Source organism: Podarcis filfolensis (assembly GCF_964270895.1).
Source record: "Podarcis filfolensis genome assembly, chromosome: 2".
NCBI classification, from domain to species: domain Eukaryota; kingdom Metazoa; phylum Chordata; class Lepidosauria; order Squamata; family Lacertidae; genus Podarcis; species Podarcis filfolensis.
Window position 1 is genome coordinate 73667387 of NC_139605.1, and position 14279 is coordinate 73681665.

General features: G+C 43.9%; 1 protein-coding gene across 2 annotated transcripts in view; it reads right to left on the reverse strand.

Moving 5' to 3' along the window:
- STK10 (serine/threonine kinase 10) overlaps positions 1-14279 on the reverse strand; it is a 64673-nt gene that overhangs the window by 31687 nt on the left and 18707 nt on the right. For both annotated transcript variants that reach the window (XM_083593846.1, XM_083593848.1), the window contains exon 2: positions 7450-7614. In XM_083593846.1, coding sequence (XP_083449972.1) covers positions 7450-7614 — 165 coding nt within the window. The remainder of the gene's footprint in view (positions 1-7449; positions 7615-14279) is intronic.

The window sequence follows — 14279 nt, forward strand, 5'->3', positions numbered from 1 at the left end:
TGAGATGAGAAACTGTAGAGTCAAAACAGTCACATCAGTTTGGAATGAGTCAACTCAAATAACTTTGAATCTTGCTAATCTGATTATGGTGGCTGCATTCTCTCTTTTTTAGTCTTGTGCTGCATGCATGAAGGTATATTTGTGACTGTAGTTTTCATATTTCAGTTACAGATTTCTATTTGCCAGGCACAACCATTGTTATTCTCTGTGTTGAGATTTGCTATCTTAGCTTTAAATTCGTTTAAATTCAGCTGCCTTCCTTCACTATTGAGTGGATATAGAATTTGACATGGAGCCAGTCTGAGACCAGTTTGTAGACAATTGGAGAGGACTAACCCCAGCTTAGCTTGGATCAATATTAGCCATGTTACGATATTTACATAGCCTTATTTGGGTTTGGGACGGGATGGGGAGAAAGGAGTGTGTCAGTCAATTTAGTAAGGCATAAAGGTTAGAAAAGTCAGTGTATACAGGATGCAGGGGAGGAAGCCAGAGAACCTTAGATATGTTTTTTAAAAAAACAATTTGCAATTAAGATAAGAATAAATATGGGCGGGGACTGTTTGTACACAGTCTCCCTACAGCTCAGAAATCCAGTTTAAGTTGCAGTACAAGCTCTAATAGTTCCAGATGTATGAAGTTCTAATACAGTAGTTCTAATGTCAAAGTTTGCCTTCTAGCACTAAACAGGATGTTCTGTACATTCCACTCTGCAGAACACATCATTAAGCAGTACTTTTTTTTAAGGTTGTGCCTATCAGCAAAACCTACATGATCAAATTTAACTACGGAAAGAAACAAGGTCTGGATGGTTTCTGTGCTTCTTCCAAAATGGCACCCAGCTGCATTTTGCGCTGGAGTGCAGACATGGGCGTAGTCAGGATTTATTGGGAGACAGGCTTTATGTTAGGGGGAGCAGAACTGAAATATCTGTGATGCAATTGGTCAGCTAGTTATTTTAATTTTATTTTCTAGATTTTTTTGGGGGGGGAGGCAGCTGCCCCTGGCCCCTCCTGGCTACGCCCTGGCTGCAATAAGGAAAGGAGAGCCAACAGGCTCTAACCAGCCACACTTGGAACAATTGTCACGCTCTCTATTCTAACTCCAGCCTAGAACCGTAGAGTTGGGAGAGAACCCAACAGTGTAACTCCCTGCAATGCAGGAATCACAGCTAAAGAATCGCTGATAGATAGGAGAGGCCACCACTTCCACTGCTGAATGGCTCTTACTGTCAGAAAATTCTTCCTAACGTTTAGTCAGAATCTCATTTCTTTCTGGTATCAACCATGGTTGATTTCTGGTTCAGTCATGGTAGCAGTTAGCGGAAAGTCACCCCTAAATACCTGTACATCGTAATCCATCCCACCATGGAATTCTGAATACGTTTTCCTTTATTGTGGGGTGGGGCTTTTAAACTGGTCATTATTATATTAGAAGTTAAAATACATGACCTTAAAGGAAAGACTCTCATGGCCCAGCAATCCAAATAATGCCTTTTAAATGGATGCTTGAATTAGCATCTTTTTGAGACAGCCTTGCAACTTCTAACAGGGGAGATAAATTCCACCCATTCAAACCTTTTAACACAATCTCCACTCCTTTCACCAAAGGGGATTTAAACTCTTTGGCATGGCAATTTAACTGCTGAGAAAGCAAAGATTAGTGTTGCAAGCTTGGCACCACCCTTCCTATGTGAAGAATTCATGACCTTTGGTCCCTCCTCTTACAAACTGGCAATTCACTCAACTATTAATCCTGCAGGGGGAAAAACACTGAACAGTAGGGTGTGCGATAGATACACACACACATTATTGGGTGTGTTCCCTCTACTTCTCTGAAACTTTCAGAATTTACAACTAAATTCTCTGTGAAAACTATTCCAGCCTTCTGAAAATACTATATGCAATTCATCTCCGTATAAGAAATGAATTAAATACCCTAGTGCAAGAATCGTCTGTAAAACTGACTTATTTGTTATCCTACCCCTTTTTGTGGCAAGTGTAAATAAGCAGAATTGCCTGTACAGTATTTGAACAGTAGAAATCAGTTCTGAGAGGACTGGCCCTAAAGTGGACCTTACTAGATCAGGGATAAAGCAAAGATGGGAGAGTCACTTGTTATAGAGGCAACTCCTTTTCTGAGCTCTGTAATTTTTAAAATATTGCACAGCAAATATAACTGATCAGTGCAAGTCCCTAGAAATCTTAACTGTGAATAAGGTCTTATATTCTGTTGTAAATAACCTCGTTGACTAGCTTCTGCAATATAAACCTCACCTAATCACAAGCAACAGAGGGAGTTCAGGATTAATAGGTCATATAATGGCCAACACAGGAAGGGCTTGGTCAAAGAACTTGGCTAAACAGCAGCACCTCTTGAACAAGTGGTGGTGCAAAGATTCTGCTCTGGCCGGAACGAGGAAACCGTACTCATACTAGGCAAATGCAGTATTCATGCACCAAGAAGCCAGCATGTCACACGCACCAGTAGATAGCACAATAGATAGCACTCCCTGATCCTTATAAAAGGTCCCAGGTCAAACTTGTTTGCTGATATAAGCATTCAGGAGACCTGTTCTTTATGACTACAGATCAGCTTCACAGCACTACAATCTCTCTGAACAGGAGTGCTCTCTCTCTCTCTCGCTCTCTCTCTCTCTCTCTCTCTCTCTCTCTCCAGACTAAAAGCTTCCCTCAGACTTTCTAGGCACTCACATGATCTCCCAAAGCCATAGCAGATTTCTGGTGATTTCACCGAATACCACAAAACAAACCTCATTTGGGGGGGGGGGGGGAGAGAGAATTCAAATGTCAACAGCTTGTCTGGCACACAAGTATTCAGTAGGTGGAATTTAAATAACCAGCTCTCTGTAAAACAGATTGCTTCCATTTCGCCATTATTCTCTTACAATACAAGGGTGCTATTCACTAGGGAGCTCAGGCATAATGCTTTATTTTTTCCAGAACAAAATAGCCTACAAGGAGAAATATGTGGGAAATTTAGTACTGGGGAAATAGTATTATTGCCCCTCTGACCAGAAGGAAGTGTTGTAGCAACACATGACTCCTTCAATTAGCCCACATACAGAGGAGGAAAATGCATGTTCTGGTCATCTATATATTGTTCTTCCCTAGGTAAGAAGCTGCACCACTTACAAAGTGGCCATGGGTTTCTTGTGGCTGTCTCCTGCTTCCTGCTTCATGCATAAACCAAAAGCACCACCAGCAGCAGTAGCTTGGTCCTCTGGGATTGGAGGAAGAGAAACTATGTCATTCCCATTCATCTTCCTTATACCTGCCTAGCCAGCCCCAACAGCCGCAATCTGGATGGTGTTGTTGGCTGCTCCAAGCACCTTAAGGACCAGGCATGGCAAACACACCACAGTAGTGACAATGTGGTTGGCAGCCCCTGAGAGGCAGCAGCGTCAGCAACAGCGTCATTCAGAATGCAGTGGATGTCCTCGGCCATCTCACAAATGGTACCAGTGACTGGACAACCCATTTCCATGCTGTGGCACTGCACCAATTCTCTCTCCCGCCCTCCGTGTTCACATTTAACTATTTCTTCCTGTTTAATTTCTTTTTAGCTTTCGGAAAAAGTTATAAGGGTAGGGTGGGTGAGATGGTGTGCTGTTTATATAAATGCGTAATAATACAAAGCAATACAACTTGCAAATGAATAAAAGAAAAATGCATACTTTGCCATGAAAACCTACATCTGATAAGGGATGGCCTTGTCTGAGCGATCTCTCTTCAAAACGGATGCCTGGTTAAAATCCAGATATGCTTGCATTTTAATCAACAAAGAGAGCTAAGTCATAATTTTCAAAAGGATACAAGCAAGCCTGTACCAAAACCCAACTCTCTAATTTAATCAACTTCCTTTAAAGCACTGTTCTGTATTAATAAAACAACAAGATAGGAGCTTTGCTGATTCATGAGTATCTACATGCTGATGCTTGAACTGCAGGCCTGATGCTTCATTTTGACCTTAAAAACATGTTTTTATTGAAGACGTGACAGCTTCCAAAGAACTGCTAAGTGCCTTCTTCCTCAGGACATGCCCACACTGGAGTTCCTTGCCTTTCCAACATTATTTCTGCAGGCCACAACCTGAAGTGTTGGAGGAGTTGAATCAGAAAGCACTGCACAGGGTGCAGGGTGTTGTTCTACCCTGAGAGCTCCTGCTAACCACAATGGTGCTACAAGCCACAAACACATCACCCCAAATCTGCCATTTGGAGGAAAAGAGACAATTTGCCAGCGTGTGTGTTTGTCACAGCAGAGGTGCAGCACAGCTTGCAAGGACAAGATAAGTGAAAATAGCCTTATGCAGACATGTCTTTATAGATGAGAGCTTAGCTCCAGGCAAACAAACTTCTGCAGGAGATAATGGCATGGTCCTGCTTCACACATTAGGACAAGGAGGGGAGTGTGATCACAGCTGCTGGCTCTGCTGCCAACCTGTGTGTGCTGACCTTGCATGAAGCCAATCCATTCAATGAGGAGCTATGCCATGACCACAATTCCCAACTACACACCTGAGTAGGACTTGCCCTTATGTTCCACTGAACACACACAGATTGGGAGCGGGGCTCTTAGCCACACACAGGTGGGCAGCGGAGTCACCTGCCGCAATCCTGCAACCTTCCACATGTTGATCGAATGAGCCCCATCGGCATGACACATAAGCCAATCCTTGGCTTCGCAAGATCATGCTCATAGCCACTTTGCTCCTCTCTCGTAATTTTTACTGCTGCACCATTCTGAGCTAAGCTTTGGCTTAGGTTTGGCTTATCATGTCAGCCCAACTCACAGTGAAGCATTCTCTTAACTTACCACAAGCTGTAACCATGGTTTGTTCTTGGCTCAGCTCAGCACAGCCGTCAAAAGGAACAGAGAGGAGTGAAAGTGGATATGAGCTGTTACCTGTAAACCGGAACGTTCAGGTGGCTTTGCGAAGGCGTATTTTGTATTACTGTGTCTTGCAAACCAGCTCAGTGTGTGGAGGGGGAACAAGACGACAGGAATTCAGACACCAGAAGGAAATTGAATCTACCGTTGTGAGTGACAGAAACCTGGGTATGATTTGGTTAAGAGAATCAAACTAAATCATGTACATATTTTAAAGAAAATTGGATACTAGCTTTTTTTTTAATGATCTTGAAAAGAAAGCACACCTCACTTGACAAATACACATTTTACTCTCACCGTTACAAATCTGCAGGAAAGAGTGAAGGAAACTCTCTTCGGCCTGTAAACATGACCATAAAATCTGTGTGGTCTAGAATATGCACTAAAATGGTTCTTTCCTGATTTGCACCTCATTATAAACAGCACCCACACGCACAGACAAATGGAAGAGAGGCTGAAAAGCATTTTAGGGTTGTGCATGAAAAAGCCATCATGGAAGAGAAAAAGGTCTGAAGAATAAATATAAGAGCCAAAAACTACAACAGCTTGCAAGTGGGAGTCAGATGCATTTTCTATTGCCAAACTGAGCAAAGCCCCCCAACTGCTAACGTCTTATTTGAAACGTGGAAGCCATTGTTCATAGCTGTTCCTGTATCAGGAGCGACCACAATGACTAAAGCAGGAGCAGGCAAGATGCTACCTGTTCCACCCACAACATCCCCTTTGAGCCATTTTCTATGCAACTTACCAGTTCAGCATGCCAATCACTTCAAAAAAAGACCTAGATCTTTTACGGCTTTCTAGAAAAGGCTGAATACAGCGATTGCATATCTTTAAGCAAGTGTGTCTCCTTCCAAGAAAATGCGATTAGAATCAACGTTCTAGGCAGCTGGGGAGAGAGGCTACCATGTGAGTCATTCCCCTCCTTGTCCCTGTAGCCCACTCCAATCGCGTTGCTCAAATACTTCCTTCCAAAAAGCCCCAATGTGCAACCTCCTGCCCATACCCACCAACCATCTTTTCACTAATAATTAGGTGAACTTGGGTAATTTCTTCCATTTACATATATTCTGATTGGACAAGGTCCATTTTCTTTATGCATCTCTTTTGATTTCCATATTGTAAAGCCAGGAATGTTTTGGAAAAGGTTCTCTCCAGGTCTTAGAGCCAATATTTTAAACAATCATCATTATGCTTTTAATACACACACCCTCTAAAGAAAAGCTCTGAATACTTTCTGCTGTCTTTGCAAGAGGAAATGCATAACATATTGTCCTTTCATACTGGCTCTAGAAAATGGTCATATACCTTAAGACAAACTCCTTCCCACTGAATTTTGAAAGCTTTTCCTCACATGAACTCACCTGGACCCTGCAATCGCGATCTAAGGCCTTTCTCCACTTGCCCCCTCCACAGGTCATCTGGAGGGTGGTAACATGAGAACAAGCCTTTTTAGTGGTGGCTCCTTACTTTGGGAATGTTCTCCTCAGGAAGGCTCACCTGATACCCTCTTTGTCTAGTTTTATGCACCAGGCAAACCCTTTCCTTTTTATCTGGGCTTCTGGCCCTTAGTTTGAGGGATTAAGGATTTGTGGCCTCTGCAGACCTGTGCTCCATCACAGACAGTTGGAGCAACAGTGTAGCCACATCAATTCCTACTTTCTTAAACCCCCTGGTTTGATGCAGGGCACACAAGCACCTGATGGCTTCTCCTGACAGGCAGATCCAGCTGCTCCCATCGCTTCAAGTCCCTCCTTGAGCGTGGAGGGGATTCCAAAGGCTCTTCAACTTCTGAGACCCACCCGCTGGCTCTTTTCCCGCCGCCTCCCTGTCTCTGACTGTCCAGTCACTTCCCCCTGACTCCCCTCTACCTCCATCCCTGGCAGCCCCCTCACGGGCAGCACAGAGCCTCACAAATCACTGGCCCCTCCCCCTGGATCAACCTCCCCGTCACCTGCCTCTCCCAATCCCCCTGCTCGTCCCTGACATCATGTTAAGCCCAAGACCTGTTCTTACATTATGCTTTACTGAAGGCTTTCAAAAGAACATTCACCACAAGGAATACCAAAATCTGGTATGACAAACACTTACTTTATTCATTACCAAGACAAAGCTTCATTTTAGTATGGAGATTTGCCTTTAATGCAGTGCAGCAGAGCAAAAAAAAAAAAAAAAAAAGAAAGTAAGATATGTATTAGTCCAGCTAAATAAGTGGCCTCTGGAATAAAGATGGGGGTAAAGCTGGTCATTTAACAAAACCCAGTTACCTATCACAGGTTAAAGAATTGTGGTAGACAGAGAGGTCACAAATTAAAGGATTCCATTCCACACACAACTGTTACTGCCTTTATAAAGCAGATCTAAAACAGCAAGCAGTTCTAAGGTATCCAGTAAGTAGCTTTTGCAACAGGGCTTCTACACAAAGCTACCTGGAGCCAATCTATGTTCATTTGCAGCCAATGTCTTATTCTCAAGCTCACAAGTTCCTAGCATCGTTCGGAGGCTGAAAGACAAGAGAGCAGTGTATTAATCTTACCCATAGTTTGCTGTCATGATAAAAGGCTCCTAGCAGCTTTACAATGTAAGGGTGGTCACAAGTCGCAAGGATTTCAATCTCCACCGTGTAGTCCTCCAGCTCATCTTCACTCTTGGTTTCAATGACTTTGGCAGCAGCTAAGGCACCTGTCTCTCTGTTTTTGGCCTGTATCATAAAAGTAAAGGAAACAGTGTAAGAAAGTATTGCCAACAGCAAAAAGTTAGTGACCATGTTCACACCTGACACCAAACCATGGTTTTCAACCAAGTGCATGAGCAAAGCAATGGGCTTATACACACAGATCTCTCCTCCCGTGAGCCAGGAGAAGGACACTTGCTCTCTCTTAATCTCAGGTTCTTGTGTAGCATGAGGCAGAGATCACGGTTTTGACCAGATATACTGATGGATACCTCAGTCAGTACAGCAGGAGACTTTTAGTTGCAGGGTTGTGGGTTCAAGTCCCACATTGGGCAAAAGATTCCAGCATTGCAGGGGGTTGGACTAGATGACCCTTGTGGTCCCTTCCAACTCTGCAATTCTATGAACCTATGATTCTATGATGTTTGGTTGAGGAGAAATCTGGCAGTGTTTGTTTCACACAACAAGAAAAGCCAAGATTAAAGCAAAGCAAAACACAGCTTCGCAGAAGTCTTCCTCCTGGCCATGTGGAAAGAGAAGACGGGAACACATACAAACATGAATCTTTGCTCATGTTAACTCCAACTCATGCACACAGCACTAAACCATGGTTTAGTGTTACATGAGAACCAGGCTACTGGCACAGCAGTTGCACAACTGTGAACCCTGTACAGGGTGCTATTTCTTTACAGCTGGTAGTATAATTTGTGCTATTGGGTGTTAAGAGTTATGTGCCAAATAAAATGATGTACTAATAGTCTAATCAACATGTTAAAATGAAATAATGAATATGGATGCTACCCAACATAAGGTGAAGTATTAAAACAATAAATTTCTAAACCATCCCCACTCAAATACGCACAATCTCAGACAAAATGCTAAAGGAAAGGCAACTAGAAATGGGGGCAGGTGGGCTCAAACCCAGGCCCCCAACAGGTAGGTCTGAACTACTAGCACCCTGGTTTGACAGCAATCTAAGCAGATTAAACTCTGTGGGTCAAGGGTGCCCCTCTAGACTTCAGTTCTGGCCTGAATACAGTTGTCTGGAGCCATAAGCCAGTCAAGATCCACCAAGTCCTTTAAAGCCTTAGCAGCTCTTCATCCACTGAGGAATGGAAATGCATATATTGCAGCCCCAGGTGGTGGAGTTTCAGAAATCTGCTGGTGGGATTCTCTGAACTCCCAGCTCATCGTATGTTGGGTCAGCGGTCTTTGCCCACCTGCCAACTCTTCTTTACACAATGCAGAGGAGACCACAGGCAAGAGAATGACTATAAGCAGGGTTTGCCAGACCTAGGATATTTAGCACAAGATTTCCTAAGGAAAATAAAGGCATATTCTCTCTCTCTCTCACCACCCCAGATCAACAGCTAAAATTAGTAGTAGCCTTATTAGGTAACCAATCTGTGTAAATACAGGGCAGTACCATACACTCCAGATCACTATCTAGTACTCGGTACACAATAAATTCTCCAGATGGAGGGGCATATAAAACTTTGTCTCTGCATAGACAGGACCTTCCAGGCAGAATCTTGCACAAGGCACTCATCAGATGGCATGTGTGTGTGTGTGTTATGTTTCTACTAGAGGAACACTGAGGCCAGTTTTTATCTACATTATTGCTTTCTCTTTTTAGGTCTCTGTTTAGAAAGCCTGCGGAGAGTTTACAAAGGGATTAGTTCCCAACATAAACACTCAAGGTGTGCTTGAGTCAGGCACATGCTATTGACGGTGGTAACACAGCTGCGATTCTGAGGTAAAAGCCAGCACGGTCTGGATGATGGCATTTTGGAGACTGGTGCTGAGAGAGTGCCTTTGCTGGGTGTTGCATGCACATTATTTGCACAGTCCTGTTTCTTTCCAGGAGAAAGAGATATGGTCTATTCCCCTCTCCCTCTTCTTCCATCCTTCTTATATGGCTCTTTACAGGAGTGTCATGAACACCAGGAAAAAAGCAGGATGAGAAGTACTTTTAAGTATGCCCGCTTTTCCCTTTAGAACTTGAAGTAGAAGGGTCACTGCTCAGCTACTTCAGGAAAAACTGCAGTCTGTTGCTGGAATTCTTTTCTGGGGGCCTTTCTTATTGGGCTTTATTAAAAATCTGATGACCTCAGACTTTTACATCCCTGCTAGTGACTGACACTCAGTCATCCAAAAAACCCACACAATCCAGAAGCATCTATATTTGAAGATGTGAGACCCGTGTGATGAACCCCTAGAATTTGATATAGACCAAACAGAGCCACCTATAGGATCTGTGACTTGGAACCCCTGTGGAGAAGTTCTGAAGAGGCCAATATTCTGAGTTTTATTTCCGATACACTTTCCCAATTTAACCCCTTATTAACAGTCGTCACCGCTGGCTAGTTCTTCTGCAATGGGAGTTCAGAAGCACAGGAAGGTGGAACTGAGCTCTAAGTGAATTCTTGACTGGCTACTTAGACCACTTGCGTCAAGAGACAGATTTTCCTTTGTCACTGCTACACATGATACTTCGTCTGATGAAAGAGCTCAACTTTCACTGGTCTCAAATCCCCCCCCCCAAAAATGCGAGGCATTTCCCTGTCTCCTTCAGAATTATGCTGATCAGGAGACCCATTACAAGAAATGGATGCTTTTTCAGGCAATCTTGTCTGGAACTCTGCACAATCTCTGAAACCCAAGACTCTACTCAAGCATTCAAAAAGTAACAAGCTAAGTGAAAACAATTTTGCCTTCCTTTCCCCTTACCCTCCAAATAAACTTTCTTCATATATGTTAACATTTGGTTTAATTGATTAAAAAGTTCTCTCTCTGGAAGTTCTTTCTGGAATCCTCATGTGCTAAGACCTAATCGTTCTTAAGCTAGCCCTTGTCTTTCCAAGGAGATTCCACAAGGTTCAGTAAAATTTGGAGCCCTCTGGTACAATAAAATTAACTAACTTTTCTTCTTTATCCTCACAAGAATTGGGCTGGACAGAAGAACTTTACTCTATACGACTTAGAAACCCCACAAGCTGCTTGACAGTCTAGGGCAGGGGTAGAGAACCTCAGGACCAGGGGCCAAATGTGGCCCTTGGTATTCTCCCACGGTCAGGCTCCCTCTCCTCAGGCCATACACCACACCAGCCCTGCTTCAAACACCAAGTATTTTTGCCTGGCGGAATTGTGTCCTTGAACTCAGATACTTCTTGCTCATCTGGATGGAGGCATAGATGACTGTGTAAAAACTACCTTTCTGTATGAAGGTAACATATTATGTTTGTCGCTCTGCCCACTTTTGCTTCTGGTCCTGCCCACCCCTGGGCCTCAGAAGGTAGCCCAGAAGATAATACAGTGGTACCTCAGGTTAAGTACTTAATTCGTTCTGGAGGTCCGTGCTTAACCTGAAACTGTTCTTAACCTGAAGCACCACTTTAGCTAATGGGGCCTCCTGCTGTTGCCGCGCCACCGGAGGATGATTTCTGTTCTCATCCTGAAGCAAAGTTCCTAACCCAAGGTACTATTTCTGGGTTAGTGGAGTCTGTAACCTGAAACGTCTGTAACCTGAAGCATATGTAACCCGAGGTACCACTGTATGGGCCTTGGACTGGTCTAGGGTTTGTCAGCAGGCTCAGTCTGAGCAGTCAATCATATTTTTTTTCTTGGAGGGGGGGGGGACCCTTACGAAAAGGGAAACTGCCAGTAGGAGAAAGCCTCCCCACCCCCAGGTTCTTCATACCTGCAACAAAATGTTGTCGTGTGGAATGCTCCTGTACAGGATTCCAGCTAGCCAGCCACACAACAACACTCCATTTCATTTTCCCTGCCTCCCAGTTTTCCACCCCATCCATCCCCTGCAAACAAGCCCCCTAATTTCCCTTTCCACCCACCCAAAGATTTGTGTTTATCTGCCAAACATGGAATTCCCCTTCCAGCTGAGCCTGCTGATACTCCCCTCCGCTGTGTGGGTGGTGCTGTCTTGGATCCATAAGGATCTACACACTTGGAGAATGAGTTCGCTGCAAGAGCCATGGATAATGATGATGATGATCAGATAGTGGATGCAAACAGTTATGAGGCGGGGCATTAGGCCTGCTTGTGAGGGTGGGGCATTTCGCCACAAACTGCTGAAGAGAAATGCAGGCACCACCCACTCCTCTCAGGACCGCTGCTAGAATTCAAGAGCCGACTGTTATTAACAGAGGTTTCACTTGTGAGGAACTGCAAGCCCCTTGCAAGAGCCCTGCCTTTCCTTCCGTGGTTTACACAGCTTGTTTTTAGAGGAGAGCTACTAGAAGAAGCTTCCTTTTCAATTAAGCTTCTTGGAAGGCGTCCGCAGCGTAGCAAATTCCTCCAGCTCTGGATTCACACTTGAGGTGTGCGGGAAAGGAAGCCTATGCTGTGCGATAGCTGCACTGGACAGAACAAAAAGAGACAGTTTGCGTCTGTTTCCTTATAAGAACATACTAAGAGCTTTGCTGGATCAGGCCTTTGGCCCATCTAGTCCAGCATCCTGCTCTCGCAGTGTCCAACCAGGTGTCTGTGGGAAGCCTGCAAGCTGGACATGAGCGCAGGAGAACACCCTCCTCTTGCGGTTTCCAGCAACTGGTATTCAGAAGCATTCCTGCCTCTCCGACTGTGGAGGCAGAACAGAGCCATTGCAGCTATTAGCCTTTGATAGCTGCCTTCTCCACGAATTTGTCTAACTCTCTTTTCAAGCCATCCAAGTTGGTGGTCATCTAAAGGCACTGCTGCAGCTAAGCCTACACATACACACGGATTACAGATGAGGGAGAAATTTGGTTTGGTTTGGGTTTTGAATATGAATCTACTTAATTAACACTTCTGGAAACAATACGCAAACCAAAAGGCAGCTGTCCTTCAAAATGCACACCTCTTTGAATTCTGCAGTGCAGTTCTGCACCTAAGAAAAGGTGTACAGAAATGTACCTATTAGGGGAGGTGTGCATGAAGAAGCCAATATTAATGAAAACACACATAAATGCATTACAGTTAAAAGGATTATTAAAAGCAGCATTTCGGCATCTGTGCAGAAGAGCATAAAGGTCTGGATTCCACATGGACTGGGGAAGGGGGTGAGAAATAAATCCCAAGCACTATCAAAAAGAGGGGAACCCCCACCCCCTGCTGCAAAACAAACGAGGCAGAGGAGATGATGAAGCACTGCCTGCTACTAGAGGAACTTGCAAAATCACAGTTCACCGGAAGCCAGCCTGGAGCCAGAGGAACCTTTTGAGCCAGCAGCCAGAGCCAGCCTAGCTGTTTTCATTTCAGAGGAAGCGAAACAATGACTGAGGGGAACAAGCCTGTATTTAGAACACTCTGCTGCCGTGTAGGACAACAGTGATGCTGCTCTTATGACCACCCAGCGGAAGGCTGATATCATGAAACAAGAGAAAAGGGTTTATAATTTTTTTAAAAAAAAATTTGTTAAATTTGAAAATTTTATAAATAAAAAAATAAAAAAAGAAAGAAACAAGAGAAAAGGGAGGATGGTGAATAGGGAGGTCACTTGGATTGCCCTCTGGTAGAATTGATCTCCTGGATGTGCCATATATGTGATCTTTGGTTGGGGTCGGGGGAATCTCTCTAGAACTTATTTTCTCATTTGGGAAACCCATAGCTTGGATCCACACCTAGCATAAACAAACAAAAGCATCTGAGCCACTCACATAACTAAGTTTAGAGTGGTCACATATTCAAGTCACCCACAGCATTCCAACCTGCAAAATTCTCCCAAGCAATTTTTTTTTGGTCAGCGCTAAACTTTTCTTGGTTCCAATCCAGAGCCAGCAGCACATTATCTTTATTTCTTAATGAAGGGAAGAAGGGAGATTTGAAGATAGCATTGCTGAAAGGAGATAGCTGCAATAAATATAAAATGCAAGCGGCACTCATAAAAGTGGTAGAGGCGAATGGTGAGAGAAGATGGGTCACTTATCAATGACCTCTTGCACATTATCCAATAAAGCCACATTCCAAACAGGGCTCACAAACCACGGATGACAGAGTGGGAGGAAAAAGAAAGTATGGTCAAGAGAGAGGGGCAGAACCCAAGACCTTTGATGTAGAAAGGGTCGATACGGGCTCCTGTCCCAGGTGTTAACATGAAGACACACACACACACAATGTGCAATACCTGCGTATTCACTATTAAGTGAATCAGATTTGTTGTGGGGTTTTTTGTTTTGTTTCTAGTTTGAAATAATTCAGAGATGATTTAAATATAAAATATTATAATGAAAAGCTTCCTCAGAGGCTTAGTAGGGGCAGAAGACCAGGCAGAGTATCACCCTTGCAGCTCTTCACTGGTCCTGTGCTGGCAGCCTAATACAAAGAACACCTGACCTTAAAGCACAGCTAGGAAAGGGAAAGGGGAAAAACACAAACTGGTGAAATCTTTGGATAGTCCTGTATCACTTGCCAAACGGATCAGTACAGGAGTAATTTGTTAGCGGGTGGGCAAAACGCAGGTAATAAAGTACAGTGGTACCTCAGGTTACATACACCTCAGGTTACAGACTCCCCTAACCCAGAAATAGTGCTTCAGGTTAAGAACTTTGCTTCAGGATGAGAACAGAAATCATGCTCCGGCGGCACAGCAGCAGCAGGAGGCCCCATTAGCTAAAGTGGTGCTTCAGGTTAAGAACAGTTTCAGGTTAAGAACGGACCTCCAGAACAAATTAAGTACTTAACCCGATGTACCACTG